At 33.3% G+C, this 23,205-nt stretch overlaps 1 protein-coding gene across 1 annotated transcript in view; it reads right to left on the reverse strand.

Moving 5' to 3' along the window:
- The window catches only part of LOC145276906 (ubiquitin carboxyl-terminal hydrolase 32-like), a 477,530-nt gene that overhangs the window by 79,907 nt on the left and 374,418 nt on the right, over positions 1-23,205 (reverse strand). The window contains exons 12-19 of the mRNA XM_080128370.1: positions 22,701-22,806; positions 18,148-18,549; positions 17,262-17,402; positions 14,983-15,136; positions 10,999-11,153; positions 9,480-9,561; positions 5,471-5,548; positions 4,541-4,679 (exon numbers count right to left, since the gene is read on the reverse strand). Of these exons, the coding sequence (XP_079984496.1) occupies positions 4,541-4,679; positions 5,471-5,548; positions 9,480-9,561; positions 10,999-11,153; positions 14,983-15,136; positions 17,262-17,402; positions 18,148-18,549; positions 22,701-22,806 (1,257 nt within the window). The remainder of the gene's footprint in view (positions 1-4,540; positions 4,680-5,470; positions 5,549-9,479; positions 9,562-10,998; positions 11,154-14,982; positions 15,137-17,261; positions 17,403-18,147; positions 18,550-22,700; positions 22,807-23,205) is intronic.

Raw genomic sequence — 23,205 nt, forward strand, 5'->3', positions numbered from 1 at the left:
GCCAATAACCGCTTGTCATTACAGATGCACACTCAAAATGGGTTGATGTCTATACCACAAGTGCAGCTACTTCAGCCACTACAATTGAAAGGTTGAGGCGCTGTTTTGCTACTCATGGTCTCCTGCACATTGTTGTCAGTGATAATGGCCCATGCTTCACCAGTTCAGAATTTGCAGAGTTCATGAAACGGAATGGTATCAGACACAAATTTGTCAGTCCACATCATCAGGCATCAAATGGTCTAGCCGAACGCTCAGTTGGGCTGGTTAAAAACGGTATTAAAAAAATGTTGGGAGGAACTCTGGAAACAAAGATATCCCGTTTTCTGCTGACATACCGGGCAACGCCTCACACAACAACGGGATCTACCCCGGCAGAGTTGTTGATGAAGCGAAGATTGCGCACCAATCTGGATCGTATGAAGCCCGCCACCTCAAGTGTTGTATATAACAACCAAGAATGTCAAAAGTTTCACCATGACAAATCTGCCCAGATGCGTTCATTTGATGAAGACCAAGCAGTATTTGCACAGAACTTTGGTTCCGGATCCATGTGGTTGGCTGGTCACATTCTGGAAAGAGTATCTCCTTTATCCTTTCTAATCAGATTGCAGTATGGCCGGTTGGTTCGTCGTCATCAGGATCACATCAGGTCTCGCCGTTGTATCACCGAGCCAGCAGCTCAATCCCCAAGTGAAAACAATCCAGAACGCATTTTCACGGAACTAAACATGCCTCCATATATGGCAACAGAAAATAACACACATCCACAGACTCCATTGACACATGAGAATTCGCTCGATAGAGAAGTGAGTGAGCATACCCCACTAGCCCTGCCACGACGATCGGGCCATACAATAAGACCATCAAATCGTTTTAGTCCGGATTGACTAAAGATTGAACGATTACCTTTTATTTTTTCTTAAAAAAAAAAAAAAAAAAAAAAAAAAAAAAGGGGGGGGGGATTTCAATGGTCACATACTGAGGCAGAATAATCCTCGACAACAAAAGGGTCACAAGGGCAGTCTACCCTGACCTTTCTCCGTGATAAATGGACCTTTCTTTTTTGGGGGGAGATGTAATGTATGTAGGTACACAGGGGACGATAACAGGGGGAACACCGGCAAACGGGCGGTGCAGAAAGAGACAGCGTGTAGATACTTGCGGTGGGCTCTCGGCTGAATAAAGTCTTAAAACAAACTCGGCGTTTACGTTCTCAGTGAGAAACACTACAATGTATGTATGTTTGTACGTCCCCCTAAAACTTTCCACAGGGGTGATGAATTTTCACAAAATCGGTATTGTTTTGAAGCTCGACCCTTCAGACAACAAATATCGAAAAATTGGTCAAAAACATTAATTCCTTCATCTTCACCTGGGTACTTTTCTACAGGGAGGTGTAGCAAAAAATCGTTCCTTCATGACAATTTAGCCAAATAGGTATGCGCAAAAAACGTTCTTTCTTGAATTAGTTTAAATATTAAAAAAAAATTTTAAAAATTAAAAAAAAAAAAAGACCTAATTTCGCTCACGTGATCATAGACCAGTCGTTATAGTGGCAGCGTCTTTATCTTAAGATTGCACGTTCGAGCCAAGATATCAGATTTATTTTTTATTTTTTTATTTTTAATGCTTTAATATTGAAATAGGGTTATTTATGCCATTTTTACGTTCGCTTCCCCCCCCCCCCCCGATTTTTTAAAACTTAACATTTAAACAAAGTTATTTATGTCATTTCTTTTTCGTTCGCTTATTCTTTATTTTGCATCACGTTCGCTGTTTTTTTTTTGATTTAAAACAAAAGTTTAAATATTTAAACAGGGTTATTACATTCACTTCTTTATTTTCCATTTTGTTTTTATCTACTCCCCACACCTCACCATACTCGGGCAACGCCAGGTACCCCTGTTAGTATAATAATACAAAAAAAACTGATCTGGGCAGTGAATCAAAAATAATTACAAAAAAAAAAATCAGTGATATCTCTTTTTAAGAAACATATTTTGTTTTTATAGTAACAGAGCAGGAGTGATCTCCCTTAGACTGACTAAACACATTAAGGATCAAGATTTCTCCATAATTAATATTCTATTTAGAAGTTTTGGTACTTATATAGCAATATTGTATGCAATAACAATAGATGCCTGCATCTTAAAGTTTGGTACTTGTATAGTTTAATCAAGACATTAAAAAACGAAAATATCGAAAAAAGGTTATATTGTACGTATCCGTTTTGGACTCGAGATCTCCAAAAAAAATTTCACTTAATTTGATCAAGTAGTTTTTTTTTACAGTGGAAAAAACACTTTTATGAAAGCGCTTTGAAGTCGCCCATTTTGGAATTTTTTGAACACGCCACGGGGAGATAACTCCAGTTAAAGCGCCGAAACTCTGCCCCCATCTTTAATACTAGCTTTTCTTCCTAAAAATCGAATCTTTTGCTTAGTATCATAAATTGTTTTTTTTTTTTCGCTGTAAAAAAAACCAAAAAAAAAAAAAACCTACTTAATCAAATTAAGTGAAAATTTTTTTTCAAAGGACTTCGTTCCATAATGGATACAATATAACCTTTTTTTCGATATTTTCATTTTTTTTATGTCTTGATTAAACTGTACAAGTACCAAACTTTAAGATGCAAACATCTATTGTTATTGCATATAGATATTTTTCAGTCACACTTAACCATGCTCATAAGCGAGTTCAACCTGAAAAATCGACTAGATTAGCAAGGCGGCTGCTTGACTTTTGCTTTAGTTTTTAAATTATAAACGTGTACAAGGAAGACTTACTTTAAGTTTTTGGAAGGAGATTTCTATACGCTTCGAATAAAATGTGAGACTTTTTCTCATAAAAAACATATTAGAGATGGCAGTCACTTTAACCAATTAGATTAATTTTCTCAATGAAGGTAAATACTACCGCAAAGTATATGGGTTAATTTAATATTTGTGCTATATTTTTTAGTTTAGTTTAAAGTTGAATGAAAAATCTAAGTATCTTTATTTGAAGATATGTTGTTCATTATTTTAAATGAGATTTTATTAGTGGAGAAGAATAATGATTCTAACTGCAAATTTCTCCAACTCAATCTTACATCACATGGTTAAAACTGACCAATTTTTAATCCATTAAGTCCCACTGTTCTATAGATAGGACACCAAATTTCTTTTTTAAAATCTATAAGAAATATATAATAGTATTGCTTACTGCATAGTTACTCTGAAGAAAAATTGAAATTCATCTATATTTAACTTCTCTTCAAAAGTTGTTGAAACCTTAAATTTTTGTGAAATTTATTCAAATTCTATTTGTTCAACGATCTATGAACTGATACAAGTTTTGCAACAGTAAGCTACTAACTTATTGCTAAAAGTGCAATGTAACTTTTTGTGAATTGCTTTGCTCCTTACCATGTATAAGTTTTATCTTGAATGTATAGTCTCTTGAGTTTTAAAATATATCACAAGTACTCAGTGTCCTATTCATAGGAGAGTCAATATTTCACTTTCTAAATGAAATATTTTTTCCTTTCAACAATATATTAGCTTAACCCATTTTTAAATAATTACAAAGTTTCAACTCCAAAGTAACAAGTGAAGCATTCATATTCCCCCGTGAGTGCACAGTGAATGAGGCATAAAAAAATGACTAAGTTCAGCACCCCGCCCCCATTTAGTTCCAAAAGTACCCAGGGTACATCAAATCCTGGTGAAAATGAACAAACGCTGCAGTTTTAGGCCTTAACATATGTAAATTTGAGTTCTGCACCATGCAAAAAAAAAAAAAAAGAAATGACTAAGTCCATGGTTTGCCCACCCAACTGTCATTTTGCCCCAAAAGTCCCCAAGGACTTCACATATTTAAATTTAAGTTCAGCACCATGCAAAACTGCTAAATAGACATACACAGAAAATTTTAGACAAATATGGTAAAATAGTCCCAAAAAATGGAGTGTTTTTATTAGCCATAAAAGAGCCCCTGGGGTACACCCAAGAGTTATCACGAAGTATAGACAAACAAAATTATATAGAAATCAGTTCGTTACAACTTTTCAGAAAGTTTTATAAAAATCCAAGGCATCAATTTTTTTTTTTAATAAGCACAAAAATGTCAATTTTAGCAATTTTAACCCGAAAGGCACCCCTAGTGGAGCAACCGGAATTTTCCCAGAAAATCAAAAAATTTCAAGGCATAGTTATTGAGAAAAGTGCGGACGGACAAACAGACAAGGGTGAATTTACAGGTCCACCGTCCTTTTGTCGGGGGACCAAAAATCAGATACCTCATTAGGTATAATGTTATGTTTATCATCATAGTATAATATGACCTTATTCTTCCATAGAAAGAACTTCAATGAAGTTCTAATGTTAAACATAAGAGCAGATAAGAAAAATAACTGTAGTTTTACATAGAGATTAGCTAATGAGGGAAAAATAATGATGCAATTTTTCAGAAGCAACAATTACTTTTTGTGGTACACACATCAAATTGACACCAATAAGAAAACAAAAACACAAAAAGAATTTACAACTTTGCTGACCTGTTGAGTTCGTAAAGGTGAAGTCCACCATTGAAGTAACGCGTGAGCGGCCAAGTATTGGAAACACACTGTACTGCTGCATTCATAAAGCAGGTATTGCCCAAGTTATTCAGACCAGTGGCACCCTGTTCGGTAGGAACTGAAAGGAGAAATAGTCCAAAGCTTACCATCATATTTCAAACAAGCAACAAAGAAAGGATTTAATTGTATAAAAAAAAATGAAACAGGAAAAGATAAAAATAAAAGTTAAAAAAAATTATGCTTCTTGAATTATCTGTAAATACAATTATAATTTTATGCAAACGTTTTATTCTGTAAAAAATTAGTATTTAAAGATTTTTTAATGAATATTCAAAGTTTAAATTTTTCTGAAAATTAAAAAAAAAACTTGTTTGTACTTCTCTTCTCTACAGCCATTTTCTCACAGATGATAGCTTGCTAATTTTTCTATTATTATTTTCATGATTGGAGCTCTGTCGAGCACCTATCTACAGCAGTTCTCTTCTTGTAAAACATTCATAGCAAAAACTCGTTTAGCTACAACCACTGAAAAACTTTTTTCTCCTCCTCTGTGTACTGTACATAAATCTAAACAGAACACAAAAGTTTCTTTCCAAGAACTGCACATTTATGAAACAATACTATGGGGCTGCTTCTCCGTTAACTACAACATGGTCGTTTTCAAGTCAAATGTTAACAAATTCTTGTTATAAGCCAGCCTCCTAAATAATGAAACAGTCCAGTCACAACTGTCATTACTAATCCTGTGCAAACTAATCCTTATCCATGAGTTGCCTTTATACCTTGATAAGTGTTGACTCACTGGTACATAAATAAAAACAAAGAGTTTGCATAAGATAAAATTACAATCATATTTACTGCAGTTACTGAGGACAAGACAAATCAAGAAAAAGGATCAATTCTACATACCATTATCTTTTTTGCTAAAGTTTTTATTTTTAGCTAGTTGGCACATTTCTTCCGGCCAGGTAAGATCCTTATTTCGAACTGAAAAAAAAATTTAAAATAAAAATAAAAAACATTACCCCTCAGCAAACATGTTTTTATAAAGTCTAACAGTAGATTTCAAATATATTAAATAAACAAGCAGATACTTCAGAGTTGTTTTCCTTGATAGAAGCGTTGTTTAAATTTTAAAATAAAATATATATAAAATAGGTTTATAAGCTAAATTATAATGCAGTATTATGAAAATAAATATTTACTTGTTTAAAATTAATATTTCAGCGATAGATATGATTCTCAGAATTTTATACATTTTTTCCTTTTTCTCTTTTCTTCGTCACAATGTTAAATTGAAGAAAAAAAACGTTACTAAAGAGTCCACATGTCTGTCTGCGGTGTTGTTTTGAAATGCTGGAAGAATACGCTTGGTGCACGCGATATGGACGTCAGAGTTGTGTTTTTCATGATAGAAGCTTTGTTTGAATTTTGAAATAAAATACAAATATTTCTTTAAAATTAATATTTTGGCGATCGATGCCATCCTTAGAATTTTATACCCCCCCCCCCTCGTCATGATGTTAAAATGAAGAAAAAATATGCTTGGTGCACGTGATATGTAAGTCAGAGTTGTGTTTTCCGTAATGGAAGCATCGTTTAAATTTTAAAATAAAATATACATTTATAAGCCAAGTTTCAATGAGTATTTTTTTCAATTTAACATCATGACAAGGAAAAAAAAAAAGGAAAAAATGTATAAAATTCTGACAATGGCATCTATCACCGAAATATTAATTTTCAACAAATAAATACTTGTTTATTTTCATAATATTGCATTGTAATTTGGCTTATAAACATTTTATACGTAACTTATTTTAAAATTCAAACAACACTTCTATCATAAAAAACATAACCGACATGCGGCAAGCGTATTCTTTCGGTATTTCAAAATAACATTGGAGACGGACAACATGCGGATTTTTTTTACTAACGTTTTTTTCTTCAATTTAATCATGACAAGGAAAAAAAAAAAGAAAAAAAAAGAAAAAACATAAAATTCTGAGGATGGAGTCTATCGCCGAAATATTAATTTTAAAATATTTGTTTTATTTTCATAATATTGCATTATAATTTGGTCTATAAATGTATTTTATATATATTTTAAGTATATACTTGTTTTTACAGATTAGAGAACTGTTAAAAAATAAATTTGTTAGGGCAGTATTTATTATATCTCTTTACAAAACTGCCAACTGCTACAAACATCTTTTATATCATGTTAATTGCTTCTGCTTTAAAAGCGATTTTTTTTTATCATTGCCATTATTTAAAAGAAGCCAATTATTTTCTTGTGAACTGTACATGGACCAACCTTGCTTGCTGTGCTTATAATATAACTGACATTGATGTCATATGCGAGTCTCAAGGAAAGGTTAGTGAATAGAGGGCAAAGCAAAATAAAAAAAAAAAATCAGCAATAAAAATTTTACACAAAGGAGGGACAATATTTATAGTTTAATTGTAGTATTCTGAAAAAAATTAGAAAAAAAAAATCAATAAAGCAAATTTAGAAGGAAGAGGAAGTGTTATATACATTTGTAAAATTCTGTTTAAATTAACTTAATGATCAACATTTTTTTTTTAACTATAAAAATGTTCAAAGCTGAAAAGTATAATTCAACAACTGGATTAAACATGATTTTTAAATATCACGTAAATGAATGAATTAAAAAAATTTTTTAATTCATATAAAGTTTTTCAAACATTAGAAAAATACAATAAATCTCTTTACCATTTTTGTTGTACCAGTAAAACCAATTTTGTTTTACCAGTAAAACATTTTTTTGTGAACAATATTCTTTTATCTCCAAATGTTTAAAATGATATTAAAGTTACTTGACTAAACAAAAAATAATGTCAAATTAAACAAATTACAACAGAGGGTTTACTGTAAATACATAACATTTTCATGACAGGTGCGCGACTGAGCTTCAATCTATGCATCCACCCCTGCAAAACATTCACAAACACTTCTCTAGCTACAACCACTGTCAACAATTTCTTATACTCTCTATCTCTGCTTAAAACAAAATAGAAATTCAACGAACAAAGTTTCTTTTGTAAACCTACTCATCTATGGAACACAATACTGTGAGGCTGCTCCTCAGCTGACTCTACCATTGTTGTTTTCTAGTCTAATGTAAACAAGTTCTTATTAGGCTGCCCGCTTCAATAATTAAATTCTAAATAATTTCCACCTTAACTTATCATTACATTGAATTATTTGACTAAAGAATTTTTTTTTTGTTTAATATTTATCCACAGTAATATGTGTTAAAATAAAATTAAAGAATTAAAACAAAATAATACTTATAACTTATAAAAATCAGTTTTAAAAAAGCCATCTTATTCAATCTCTGAATAACTATATATATATATATATATATATATATATATATATATTCTTTTTTTTCTTTATGTAAATATAGTTATATTTTGCTATGATGTGCAGACCATTTCAATCAATATTGATCTCATCAGGCAAGAAAAAATATTGAAAATTAAAAAAAGTTGAAGCATTTTTTTTTTAATTTTAGGAGGAAATACTCTACCATACCCAATGTGCAGTATGGTTTAAAAGCTTTTAATATTTAATACAAAGGCCTTTTCAATATATTTTCTTGCCTGGTGAGACTAATGATCCAAACGGTCTGCACATCGTAGCAAGATATGACTATTTACATAAAGAAAATAAAAATTATAAATTTGCTCCCTTTGATTGAACACTATTAATGACCCTTGTTGGAATTCAATAATTCTAATCTTTTGAATATTTTTAACCTGGATTGGATTGAGCACTGTCATAAATGTATTTCACCCGCGGCTTATTTAGCGATTAAGAGGAGCTCACTGTGTTTGTTTGTAAACAAAGTAGTAGTTCGAGCACTGTTAAGCAATGGATAAATGTTTATTTAATAGGTATTTGATGAATCATTTGCAAGCATGGTCTAGTTCAGTGGTTAGAGCTGCCGACTGTCAACAATGGTTGTAGGTTCAATCCATGGCTAGGGAAAAGTGCTAGTCTAGCCGCACTGATGAGTTTTGATACAATGAAACAGTATTCTATGCAGATGACATGTGTGTATATATATATATATATATATATATATATATATATGATTGTGTATATAGTATAGAAATAAATATTAAATTAGAATAGATTTTTTTACACTGTTGAACTAATCTAAGACAATATTGAGTGAAATTTTTAAATAAACATATCTTTATATTATTCTGCTTCTTCCTTGTTAATCTGTGCGTTACACTTTGAAAAAAGCAAAATACACTTTCTGAAGGCCAAACCATTTCCAAAAAGCCAAATTCGTAAAATTTGGCTTTAAAAAGGCCAATCTGGCAAACCTGGACAAGAGAGTGACCTCCCTTGGATTTAGTCTCGTTTTTTTTAATATTATTGAATTAAAGATTGTCTTTTACAATTTTATCACTTATATTAGCACAATATTATTTTCTAATATTTATCTATTAGTACTTTTTAGTTTATCTAATTTAAGTCAGTTCTATATTTATAATACAATGGGCACTATTTTTACAGAAATGTTGATAAACTCATATTTGCTGAATGTTATTTTTCACATCCAAAATCTGATTTTTTTTGCACTATCCAGAAAAATATCAGCCTTATCAAAAAATATATTTTTCACTTTGTGGAATTTTCACAGGTCTTGTTAGTTTTAAATAATACATTGAAAAATTATGGGAAATTGAATTAAAAAAGGCATTAAATTTTGCTGGTCTTAAAAAAATGTCACAGTTCCTATTTTGCTTGGATATTTTAGAATCATATTTCCAATAGGCATTCAAATAGTTAAATTACTTTATGATGACTTTTTTCATAGTTGTTTAAATTGTTTAAGAAAAAAAAAAAAAAAAAATCATATCATGAAAGAATTATTACCTTCAATAAGAATTTGCTGGTTTTCTTCAATTCCATTTTCTTCCACAGTCAGACATTCATCTTCAAGTAATGTCATGTTTTGCTGAAAATACGTACAAAAAAAAAAAAAAAAGGAAATGAGAAATAAAAGTTAAATGTTTATAGATTAAGATCAAAGTATAATATCCATTTTTATCCTTTTTCAGAGAAGGCAAAATCCTAATAAACTGTAGAGGTCTTCAGATGTCGGAAGATTTTCTACTCCAACAGGTTCTTTCCTCAAATTGCTAGTTTTGGGATTTCTCAGCTCCATATCTGACTATACCCAATATGCAAAAATTTATACGTTATGTGAGCAAACATCTTGCAACACATCAACTCACTATTCTCCATCACACTTGGTCTTTACAAGGTGACTTCAATAAGTTTCCAGACTTTTTTCAATTGAGCACCTGTATAGGTAGTACACACATGAAACTAGTCCCCTTTGAAGTAACCTCCTCCAGCTGCAATGCTCTCGTTGGAACGGTACAACTTCTGGAAGACCCTCACAGAAGTCCTCTTGTGTGAGTGTGTCACTGACCCTCGTCATAGCCTCTAAGGTTTTCCTTGAACTTAGGGAATAACCAAAAGTCACAAAGAGCAAGGTCTAGACTATAGGGAGAGTAAAGAACTGTCTTGATGCACATCTTTGTCAAATAGTCTGTGACAAAGATGGAGCATCTTCAGGACCAAATTCTGCACAAATCTTCTGCATTTTCAGTTTCTTGTGAATAATTGTGTGTACAGTTTCTACACCGACACCAAACTATGCACTTATTGTCTATAGACAAACAATAGTCCTTATCCATTAAATTCTTTATTTGACCAATCAATCTCCTCCCATACCTCTCATCTTACTCCTCCCATACCTCTTATCCCCTACAGACTACCTGCATTCCTTGAATCTCTTATGCCACTTAATAAAAAAAACAAAAAAAAACCCAAACTGATGCTCGAATCATGCAAGATGACCCAAAAGCAGTCTGGAGCATTCCATATGTTTCTGTGGCATTTTTTTTTTTCAAGTTTAAAACAAAGTTTTATTGCATATTGTTCTTCTAAAGTGTCATTAGGTCCAGATTGCATTTTTACAATTCAACAGCTGTGACAATCAGGCTTTAGTAGGGTGTATTTCAATTCCTGCTGTAGCTGTTCATTTGAACCTAAAATCATAAAAATTGGTCAGTCATCTCATAAGATGTGTAGCAATAACATACTGAATTTCCCAGAGTCTACAACAATTGTAAATGCCTGTACAAAAATAAGTCTGGAAACTTATTGAAGGAACCTCATAGATACAAGGTGAGGTTTCTTGACTGACCGAAGGCAAAAGATAAAACGCAGTATCAGAACAGATACTATACTTTATTCCTAGCCAAAACGCCAAGAAAACATAGCTTTAAATATGTCTTTAATATTCACTAGATGTTAATTGCTGACCAACTATCTATTTAAGAACAAAATTACCATTTCATTGGTATTCGTTTTATTGGCTTACCTCATCTTTCAACTTCCAAAGTCGTATATCCTCTTTGTTGAATCGCAACCGTCCACACAGGAACTCATAAATCTGTTGTAAAGTGTGATGCCGGCTGAAGGCTGCAGTATACGCAAGATATCTTCGGGGAGTGTTTGCTGACAAGTTGGCAATATCTAAAAAAATGTTAATATGTATACATATTAAGGTTCACGCAAACAGTTATCTATAATAGAAATGCGCTTGTCTGTCTATCTGTTCAGTGGTGTAATTGAAAACTTTAAATGTTTCTGACTCGTGATGAGAGTTTGACTCTATTGATTTCGACAATCGTTTTTATAACCACATTTATAACAATGAACCAATCAGAAACTTCAAAAGTTATTATAAAAAATATCAAATTTGGGATTCAATCAGTTTGCCGTTGCCTCTGTCTCGAAATAACTCAAGATCGGGACTGCATTGATTCTTCGCCGATTTGATTTACTGCTGCCATCTTTGTTTAACATGTCTTAATACTTAACAAAAAACAAAATTATCCACTAAAATAAAACAACTTTCTAAGTAAAATGTTATGAGAAATCCAAAGGTGGTATTAATCTATATACCATTAAAAAGTAATGGTGGTTTTAGAGTTTGATCCTACGCAAATAGAAATATGTGAGTAAGAGTGTTTTGTTTAACAGCATTTCAATCTCTGGGGGTCATTTTATGCCAAGAGAAGGGTTAATTGTTTTTATTGCCAATTTCCTGAAATGTTTGTTTTTACAAAGTAAAATGTTTTTAAATTCTTGAAAAATTTGTTTTCCCGGTACTTGAAAAATGAAAATATTGAAAAAAGCTTATAGTGTACGTATCCGTTATGGAATGAAGTTCTCTGGAAAGAAATTTCACTTAATTTCATCAAGTAGTTTTTTTTTTTTTTTACAGCGAAATAAACAATTTGTTATGATATTGAGCAAAAGGTTCAATTTTTAGGAAGAAAAGGTAGTATTAAAGATGGGGAGGGAGTGTTGGTGCTTTAAATTGAGTTATCTCCCCTTGGCATATTCAAAAAATTCAAAGATGGCTGACTTCAACAAGCTCTAATAAAAACATTTTTTTCCGCTGTAAAAAAAGAAAAAAAAGAAAATTACTCAATTAAATTTAATGAATTTTTTTGTTTTGAGATTTTCAGTCCAAAACAGATATGTACCTCTTTTTTTTGATATTTTCATTTTTTTTTAAAAGCTTGATTAAACTGTACAAGTACCGTTTTTCCAAAGTAAAATATCTTTAAATTCTTGAAAAGTTTGTTTTTCCAAAGTAAAATGTTTTGTTTAGGAGTTTAAATAATGTTGTTTCTTTTAAGTAATTTATAATTTGTGGAGATTCCACCTCTTCGAACACCTCAAGTAATCGCTTGCTGTTTCAAAATATTTCTTCTACACTGTCAGTACATGTTTCTTGTTTGTTGGTTGCAGAGTGTGCAGTTTGGTGCTTCCTCAGCTTTGATTATGGGTCAATTCTGTGTATCCGATTTGTATTCGGTTCAGTACAATCTCCTCTTTATCCCTTCAAAGCTTTTTGGTTTTTGTTCCTGTGCCTAAGTGAAGGTATGTGTGTGTGCTTTGTCATCGAGTCATTTGTCATACATATTTCAGGTGATTCCAGTAGTGACTCAATTTTTGATATTTTCGCATACCCACATTTTGTTGTGGAAATTGAAGTCCTCCATTAAAATGAAAGGAGTAGGAAGTTATGCCATCAGGTTTTTTTTATTCGAGTTTTATTTAGTTTGTACTTTGGTGGGATGTAGATTGAACAAATAGTTGTTTGGTGGAGTGAAGCTTTTATTGCTTGAAGGTTTGTTTGGAATTGTAATTTCATATGCGGTATCTGGCTTTTGATTATAATTGAGGTGCTTCCTCTTGGTTGGTTATCTTTTTCTGATCTATTTGTTTGTTTGTAGATGTGGCATCCTTTGAAGGTTATAATTGTCAGTTTCTTTTAGTAAGGCTTCTTGTAAGGATTATACTTTGCGATCATATTTTATTTCTTCATAATTTTGGTTTACCCCTCTGCAATTCCATTGTATAATATTTTTAGCCATTTGTATAATCAGGGTGTTTTTCATCTATCTCCATTGTCTCTAAAGTTTTAAATTTGTTCTGGTCTGTAGTTCTTGTTCTTGATGTAGAGCAGGATGTGTCCTTTTTGAATTTTTTTTCTTAGTTTGGTTGGTAAGAGGTTTGGCTCCCCCCCCCCCCCCGGGATGTGTTTGATGTTTTTTCATTAGGTTTTGAGATCTTGTTAGTTCCTGTGATATTCTTATTTGGGAGCTGTATTTAGGGTTTGGGGATCTGAGGTTTTACTTTTGGTTGTTTGTGTATTATTTTCAAATGCTGTTTGAAATTATAATTGTTATAAGGTGGTTCCTAATGTTTCAACAAATTCTTGGAGTATCTTTATTACGGTTGGGATTTCTTTACTTTCTGTGTTTATACATTTTTTTTTTATTGTATTTGCATAAAATTTAAATAAGTTTGTTATGGGGGGACTGATTTAATAATCCTTCTGGCTTTGGTGAAGCTTATGTTTTTCATATATTTAATTTCATTTACTTTTTTTTTCTTTGATCCAGTTTTGGCAGAGAGATGAGTATGCGGGATGGTTTTCACCACAGTTTGTACATTTTGTATTTCCTTGGTATTCTGATTCCTAGTGTTTGTTGCTGCCAAATTTTGGATATACTGTTTCTCCAGTGCTATATACCTCTCTCGAATAGCTAGACTTTGGAATTCCCTTCCTGCTGCTTGCTTTCCTGACTGTACTGATATGCAGAAGTTTAAATATAATGTAAACCAACACCTTCATCTTTCCAAGGCCTGTCCCAAATAGTAGCCCCTTAGGCCAAAGTTTGGGCAGTTTAGACAACAAAGTAGTCAGATATAAGTTTCTACTTTTATGTTGATATACCCAATTTTCATTTCATCAGGACCATGCTTAGAGCCCCTATAGACGCCACAAATGCAGGGGATGGGCAGAAAAGTTCTCTAGGGGCCATAAAGCCCCAGAAAGTCATAAGAATTGAAAAACATTAAATGAAATAACCCCCTCTCTTTATCCCTTCAAAGCTTTATGATGATTGATTGGAAAATTATTATCATACGTGTATATTGAAATATCTATCTATCTATATATATATATATATATATATATATATATATATATATATATATATATATATAATCTTTGATAGAAATAAGCCTTCCAAACACAGAATTATTTGTAATTTTTAATACAATGAACTTAAGAGAAATGGATTATATCTGTTTCAACATACAAGAACATAACATGTATTTCCCCAAAACCTCTGCCCTTGATTTCCAAATATTTCTCATATGTTATATCTCCCTTCTTTTGGAAATAGGGCACGATTATGAATAACTCCAGTATCAAATAATCTTTATACACTGAAATTTACTTCATGTATGAAAACCAAAAAAAGGGAGATATGACCTATGAAATATTTGGAATCAATGAATGCTCAAGTATTTAATTTGTTGAACTATGGATTTTTTTTTTTTTGATTATGTACTCGCGTTCACCCCTAACAAGGCATATCGCAACTTTGATGTAAGGGGCTACTATTTGGGACAGGCCTTGGAAAGATTAAGGTGTTGGTTTACGTTACATTTAAACTTCTGCATATCAGTACAGTCAGGAAAGCAGGCAGCAGGAAGGGAATTCCAAAGTCTAGCTGTTCGAGAGAGGTATCAATTGTTTAACTGTACTTCTTGTCAGTTAATGGGAAGGACTTATGAATGCTCATAAAACTTGACTTTATTTTAGCCATCTGATATCACCATCTTGCAAGAAGTCAAATTTCATTCGCTATTCCAATAAGCCACATTATTTCTACATCACTCCATTTCACTAGATGAACAAAATGTTGTGCTCCCAAATTTTGTCTGCTTTTCAAATTGTTTTAAAGAAAAATTATTTTAAAGAATTTCTACTTACTGAATGTCATGCCACTGATTCCAGCCATCATCCCAGTAAATGTAGAGGCAGTCTGTGGTGCTTTTTGTGGAGAGTTTTGATGCCGTAAAAGGCGCACGGATATTGGGTACAACTCTAATTCAGAATAGGGGTTTCCTTTCTTTGACGATATCACCTAAAAAAGAAAAATCGCAACAGAAATATTTTCATATCGGAAAAAAAAGTACAAATATTTCAGAAAGTAATTGTCTGTATTTTTGAGAGGAGTTGTTTTCATTGATTGAGATTGTCGGACTGACTTCCTCATCTTGGTTGTTATTGTCACAACGTTTCGGCCGTTTTGCCCTCCGGCCTTCGTCAGGTGAACGGTTTGTTAGGAGTCTCGAACCCAACCCTTTATTATTATTACGGGGGTACCGTGCTCGGACTCCAGCTAGGCTTTGGGACATAGTTGCTGATTCTCTGTTTTTTGAACTCAGCACCTTTGGGTAACTGTAAACTTTGATACAACGTCTAGGACCACTCGGCCATATGTCACTAAGTGACATATGGCACTAAGTGACATATGGCCGAGTGGTCCTAGACGTTGTATCAAAGTTTACAGTTACCCAAAGGTGCTGAGTTCAATCCTGAACGAAGGCAGTGAAAAAGTAACATTGAAAAACAGAGAATCAGCAACTATGTCCCAAAGCCTAGCTGGAGTCCGAACATGGTACCCCCGTAATAATAATAAAGGGTTGGGTTCGAGACTCCTAACAAACCGTTCACCTGACGAAGGCCGGAGGGCAAAACGGCCGAAACGTTGTGACAATAACAACCAAGATGAGGAAGTCAGTCCGACAATCTCAATCAAATATTTCAGAGTCCTGAATTTTTGAGATAACTGATTATATTACTTGTATTGACCAGATTATTGTTCTCATCCTAAGTTATTTGTGCAGCATTTTGGTCGGATTAGCCTTTGACCATCCTCAGGAAGTTAGTTGTTTGGAAAAAATAACAAACAATCAACATGCCTGAAGATGGTCAAAGCTAATCCGACCGAAACGTTGCACAAATAACACTCAAGATGAGAACAATAATCTGGTCAATACAAGTAATGTATACAACTATTTTGATTTTTAAATCGACTTCTTTATGATTTTTTGGTTTGGCATTAGTAGTGATATATACAGTATAACCACATTGACACACCAGTTGCCGTTAGATTATGGAAGTTAAGCAACATTGAACCTGGCCAGTACTAAAATGGGTGACCATTTGGAAATTCCACCATCACAGTCTCATCTCAAGTGCCTCATAACAGCCTCTTAGTTTTTCCTTGAGCTTAGGGAATAACCAAAAGTTACAGGGAGCACGGTCTGGACTATAAGGAGGGTGAGGAACTGTCTTGATGCCTATTTTGGTCAAATAGTCTGTGATAAGAATGGAGCCGTGGACTGGTGCATTGTCCTGGTGGAAATGCCACCGACCTAATTTGAAGAGAACTGGCCTCTTCAGACAGAATCTCTTTCTGAACTCCCTGAAAACCTCAACATAGTATTCCTTGTGGACTGTCTGTCTAGTGGGAATCCAATGATGCATGTAGATTTATTCCAGTAAGTTTGCCATTTTTTCAGTGTGTATATATATATATATATATATTAATGTTTAAGGTCTGAGTAAGAGATTTGAAAATTTGAATCAGTTGGGATGTTTAAGGCAGTTTTTCTGCTATTGAATCAGCTAATTCATTTCCTTGGATACAGGGATGACTTGGTATCCAACAAAAAATAGCTTTTTTTGGACTATTTTGATTGTGTTGGTTTTGCAATTAAAGGATCGTTTATTTTGTTCATTTTAATCGCTTTTAGGGCAGATTGAGAGCTTGAAAAGATTATGTATTTGGGATTTTTGTTGTTGGGAGATTAGAACGAGTGTTAGGATTAGTGCATGTATTTCTGCACTGAAGATGGAAGTTTCTTCTGCGAGGTTTGTCTGTTTTTGAATTGAGTACTGCAGCATTGACTGTTGCGTCATTTTGTTTGGGCTCATCTGTATAGATGTGTATGTGGTCTACGTATTTTAAATCTTTGATTTCATCTAGATCATCTTCGAAGGTTATTGGGTGGGTTTGTTTTTTTTTTTTTTGCGTATTTACTTAAGCTTAAATCTATCTTGCAGACTTATTTTCCAAGGAGGGGTTTTGAAGAGGACAGATTCATGAATTTTGGTTATGGATAGATTTTCTTCTTTGGAAATGGGTTTTATTCAGAGTCCAAAACTTTTGATCATATTTTCTTTGTTTGAAAAATACTTACTGTACGAGGTAGTGCAGGATTGCCTCCATACCAGCTGGACAAAGCTCTCCACACAGGTTCCGGAACAATTTCAAAATCTTTTGATCTTACAAGGGGAATATCTTTCTTCAGCCGTCCTCCTTCATTTGTTAACGTCATGACCTGCAAATGATGACATTACAGATAAATACGACTGAAATAGTTTGGTTGTTTTGTTTTACGGTTTTATATCAACCGTTCCAGATTATTTAATGCAAAATCCATTAATTTTGGAAGACTGTTTTCATGCTTCAAGTTGTTTATATTTTCAAATATTTATTCATGGTGTTTGGTTTGGTGGTTTTTATTTACAGCATATCAACCTTTTTCGAATTCAATCATTTTGGCAAAAGATTTTATGCTTCGTCGTTTATACCTTCAAGTTCATGGTGTTTAGTTTGGTTGTTTGGTAGGGAAAAAGTGTTGTTTTTGGCTTTGCAGAACATAATTGAGTTTTGCAGAGAGAAACGCAAAAACAATAACATCAATATTTGGTGCATTTAAGTCAGGAAACCGATTCGGACAACCTGATCTGGTAGCACAAGGACAACTGAAATAGAATAAATACAAGTGAAATAAACTTGACTAAACTAAAGGGAAAATAAACACTATCTTGATGTGTACAGGAAGATGCATCAAAAACAGGAAGTCTCCAGTGACACATAGCAAATAGACTGATAAAATCTTTCTCTTGTATCTGAATCATGAAGAAGAGTGGTCATATTAGGGACAGCCACCATTAAAAAAAATAAATAAATAAAAATAACACTTTGAAAATTAAATTTAATAATTATGGTATCATTAAGTCATTAAATTATTAATAGGTTACTGGTTATTCTGGTAGATTAAGGAGAAATTGTGAACGAACCTTCATTGTGTTTATTTGCACAAGAGGACTGTTGTCTATGGCTCCTGGTTTCTGTGGCAGAGCTAGCTGTGTCCTTTTGCGCATTTTGGGTGAAGCACTAGGGCTGCGGGTGATGCTGTTGCTGCACATGTCAAGTGGGTTTAATGCCTCACGCCGGCCACTGCCACAAAGGCCAGCTGCTGACCGCGAACAGTTGTCATCCACCATGCTTGATGTCATCGACTGCATCGTATAGCTATCATCCACCCGCGTAATGTTCACCATCACAACAGAGTCATCTTCCATGGCCAGCAACGAATTCTTATTGCCCTTCGTGATCTTTTGACGTCCTAACGAATCAGTGCTTGACCATTTGATGCCATTAGAAAGTGGAATGTCATGATCGGTGTAAGCAGTGGAAACCTGAAAATTACAAGAGAAATTAAAAATCTGTTAGAGAAAGATATATTAAACAGGAATGCGCATAGGCAATGATAACAAAAAAAAACCCCACTAAAATGAGGATTCTCAACCTGGGGTTATGTCCCCCCTCTCTCCACGGTGTGTGTGTGTGTGTGCAGGGTAGTGCAAGCAAACAATTTTCCAATCATTGAAGTCTTTGTTTCATTTCGTTTTATGGGATATCAACTCTTCAGGTTATTTAATTCCGAATCTGGTCATTTTGATAAAAGATTTTATACTTCAAGTTCTTGATATCTTTAAATATTTATTCATGGTGTTTGGTTTGATTGTTTTGTAAAGGAAGAATGCTTTCGTTTTTTGCTTTGTAGAACATGATAAAAGTTTGCAATAGGGAAAAAAAAAAACTTTGGTGCATTTTAGATCAGGATTGGTTGGTTGTTTTTGTTTTACGGCATATCAACCCTTTTCGGGTTATTTAATGCCGAATCCAGTGATTTTGAAGAAAAATTGTTTTAATAGAATATATTTGTTGTTTTCACATCGGTTTCTATTCAACCCATAGTTGGGACTCTAACAGGTACTACCACTCCGGGTCAGAGTGGACCTGGGAGCAATGGTAATTAAAGGGTTGCTCCATACTCCCCAAAGCCCACAAGCTGGGACCTCACCACTGGATATAGTTTAAGGTCATATCCAGGACCCCCATTGAGGGACTTTTACCCTCTGCAGGGGGGCAGTCGGCGTATTCTAATGCCCCACCAACAGGGTCTTTAAGTCAGGAAGATGGTATCTTCAGACAGCCTGATTTGGTAACAGCAAGATCGAAGTGTCAGCGTTCATAGCAAAATTAACATTTTCAGAGAGAACTCTTATAAGAGGCAAAAGGAAAGCAATGCAAGACAAGATGGTGAGAGGAAAAGAGAAAACATGAAAAGAGAAAGATAAAGTGAGCTAAAGAGAGGAAAACTGAGAAAGAAAAATATAACTTGCTCAAATATCGATGAAAAATAAGGAGATAAGGCTCTGGCAATTTTGCAGAAATCAGTCTTTTCTTATAAAAAAACCCCAAAAAAAACTCAGATGAGAAACTCTAGCGAATGAAATGGAAATCCAATTTTTTTTTTATTTTAAGAAAAGCATAATTCCGAAGAAAAAAAAAAAAAAAAATTGCATCCTTGATTACAGTGACATTTAAAGAAATGAAAAGGAAGGTTTATAGAATTATTTTTAATTAATTTTTGTAAAAGTGTACTTGTTTTCTGAAAGAATGCCCACCACTACATTTCTTCCAGGATATCCACCAAATTTGGCAGAGCAGGTCCATCACTAAATGTGTAGTTTTTCATGATAGCTGCTCAAGAGAGCGCCAATCTATGGTTGCTTCCTGTAAAACAGGAACAACAAAAACTCATCTAGCTACAACCGTTGTAAATAAGTCCAGTTTCTTCTATATATCTAAAACTGAACAGAACTACCATGAGCAAAGTTTCTTTTCAAAACTAATTTTTTTGTAAACACACAATACCATATAAGGCTGCTTCCCTGCTGTCTATAATCATCATTTTCAAATCCAATGTTAGCAAATTCCTGTTGAACTATTCTCTTTAAATAATAAAATTCTGCCAAATTTCAACCATCAGTGCTTGTCTGAGCTCCAATCTATGCACCTCCCCTTGTCAAACATTTGCGTAAAACACTCGTCTGGCTGCAACCACTATCAATATTTTCCCTAAATCTTTATCTAGGTCTAAATCTAAATGTAGATTCCATGAACAGAGCTTTTTTTTTTTTTTTTTTTAAATTTAAAAAAAAAAAAATTTTTTTCATTTTTTTTTTTTCTAGAAATGCATGCCTGTGGCACCCTTTTGTTTGCCTGCTTTCCAGCTGACTATAATATGGTTGTCTTCAAGTCACATGTGAACCCCTTAAGTAATCCAATTTACCAAATTTCCACTACTAACGATTACGACGATATTGTCCTATTGACTACTGGATCCTCATTAACCCTTATCCTCGAGTGGCATCTGGGCCTTGATAAGTGGCGATTCTTTTATTTAAAAAAAAAAAAAAAAAAAAAAAATCATGGTACAGTAGAACCCTGGGATACAGTGGCCCTAGGATATGGTTTTCTTCAGGTTACGATGTAGAATACAATGTTTTTCCAGCCCCTGGTCACGACATTTGCCCCTGCCTTACGGTGTTATTGATAATTTTATTTGATTATATACATGTGTATTATATTTAATATTTTATTATTATATTTAATATTTTAATAGTGAATGCTCTGACGAACTACAAGAACTTATACCCCCTCGACGTGAATACCCCCCCCAACAAGCAGCTAAATCCCACCCCTTCACAGTAGAGATCCCTAGGTGTAAAAAAGCCTTCTACTCCAATAGTTTCTTCTCCAGAACTGCTAGACTTTGGAACTCCCTTCTGGGAGTCTGCTTTCCTAACTGTACTGTCATGCAGAAGTTCAAGTGTAATGTGAACAGACGTCTTGCGACTCATCTCCCTTCATAATACCCCTGCAACTTATGTCCCCGATAGTAGCCCCCTACTTCAAAGTGGCACAATGCCTTATTTGGGGTGAAAATTGAATAATAATAATAATAATAATAATAATATATATATATATATATATATATATATATATATATACACACACTGTACTGTATTCTGTTACTAATTTTTAATGCTGTATTCAGGGGTTCTACTGTATTCTCATTCAGTTCACTGAAACTATTTAATCCTTATTCTCAAACAGACTGACCCTTCAGAAGCAGCAAGTCATGAGTACATAAAAAAAAACATGTCTACTATTATAGAAAAGTCACTGTGTGTGTAAAAGTTCTTTATTCATAGGTTCCAAAACGGAATACAATATGTCTGTCACATGGCTTCTAAAAGTATTAAAATTCCAAATCAAACCTTACAAGAACGGTGCTTCAAATGTAACATCAAATTTAACATTTAGCATCTTAACTGATCTTAATCAACTCATTAATCCGGTGGTATAGGACATTAATTTACATCATAATTTAGCTAGTGTTCATTTTGCAAGAGCGTTTATTAAAAGCCAAGAAAAACAAAACTGTGCCAAAGATATTTAATGGATTTGGAGCTTTGTTGACGGTGCAGGACCCATTAGATTGGAAAGTCTTTATTTGTTTTTGTTTTTTTTAGACAAAGAGAGAGAAAGAGATTAGTGGTGAATGCATCAGCCCGGATATGACAACAATGCTCCATGGTGGCATTTTACTGATACTGGATACTCTCAGGTACAAGTAATTTTTTAGCATAGTAGAGAGAACCCACTTTCTTTGCAGCAACCTTTGCATTGTCCTAAATGCATTTGTTAAAGCATTTATTTTTATACTAGAGGGAGTACCTGGCGTTGCCTGGGTGTGTCGAAGTGGGGTGTAGTAAGGCGCCCCGAAAGGTGCTTCAAAAAAAGAAAAAAAGTGGTAGAAGTCGGGAGGGGGGGGGGACAAAACAACAGTAGGCATCCCGGGTGTTAAGAAAAAAAAAGGGGGGGGGTAGTAAGCAGGCGTGCTTGAACCTGCAACACAAAAGAGAAAAAGGTTAAAAAAAAAAAAAAAAAAAAAAAAAAAAAAACGTAATGTCTTAACTGATGTGTTGTCAGGATCCGTCACATCTGTCGAAAGTTTTAGCAGACATACAAACATACTACATACACATAAAGACATTTGACATTTATATAATAGATGAACAAACTGATTTCTTGAGTGCTTCTACAGTATTCAAACTCAACTAAACCAACTTTTACCAGATTAAACATAAAAATATACGTTTCAGTTAGTTTAGGATTAAGGTTAAAAATAAAAATTTAAAAAAAAAAAATGTAAAAAAAAAAGGTGCTTATTTAAAAATAAACCTATTTTCAAAACAAATATACAAAAAAGAAAAAATCTTTAAAAATCTTTGATTGGGGAAAAAAAAAAAAACATTGTCTTTGTACAATGATATTCACCGTAAAAAATGCGCTTTAATTTGTCCAATGTTTTAGCAGTATACAAATATTCAAATCTTAGAACATTTGTGTATTTTGCTAAAAATGCACATTTTTTTTTTTTTTTTTTTTACTTATAAAGAAAAACTGCAAAGATTTAGTATAAAATACTTACTTCTGATGTAACATATTCATTCCATGAGTTCCACCAAGCCATGCTGATGAGGTACCAGGTTTGACCAACTTTTAACACTTTTCTTGATTCTCTCTCCAACCAACCCCTTCAAAATGAACAAAAAAGTGTTCTATTATTAAAGTTTTTCATATAAACTATGAATGAGCATTAGAAACACAAAAAAAAAAGTCAGACCTATAAATTTTTTTTTGACATATTCTTCTATATAATAAAATAACTACAGAAATTCCCTTCTGGACCAAAGTATCGTAGGTTTGCAACAACAGATGCCACATACAAATTCAATACGTCTAGGCTATTAGCCGCTATCTTATAACTTTCGAACACCATTTTAGACACATTAAGTCGTTATAATAAAATGCTACATTGCATCCTAGAAGCAACACCATCACAATTGCAACATCTTTAGATCAAGGAGTTCTTATTTTCCCTCTAAATATTTAGATCTACCACCACTGCTAGTCAACATCAGAAAGAAGTCTAC

Source organism: Euprymna scolopes, chromosome 1 (assembly GCF_053919585.1).
Source record: "Euprymna scolopes isolate OS-2025 chromosome 1, ASM5391958v1, whole genome shotgun sequence".
Taxonomy (NCBI): Eukaryota; Metazoa; Mollusca; class Cephalopoda; order Sepiida; family Sepiolidae; genus Euprymna; species Euprymna scolopes.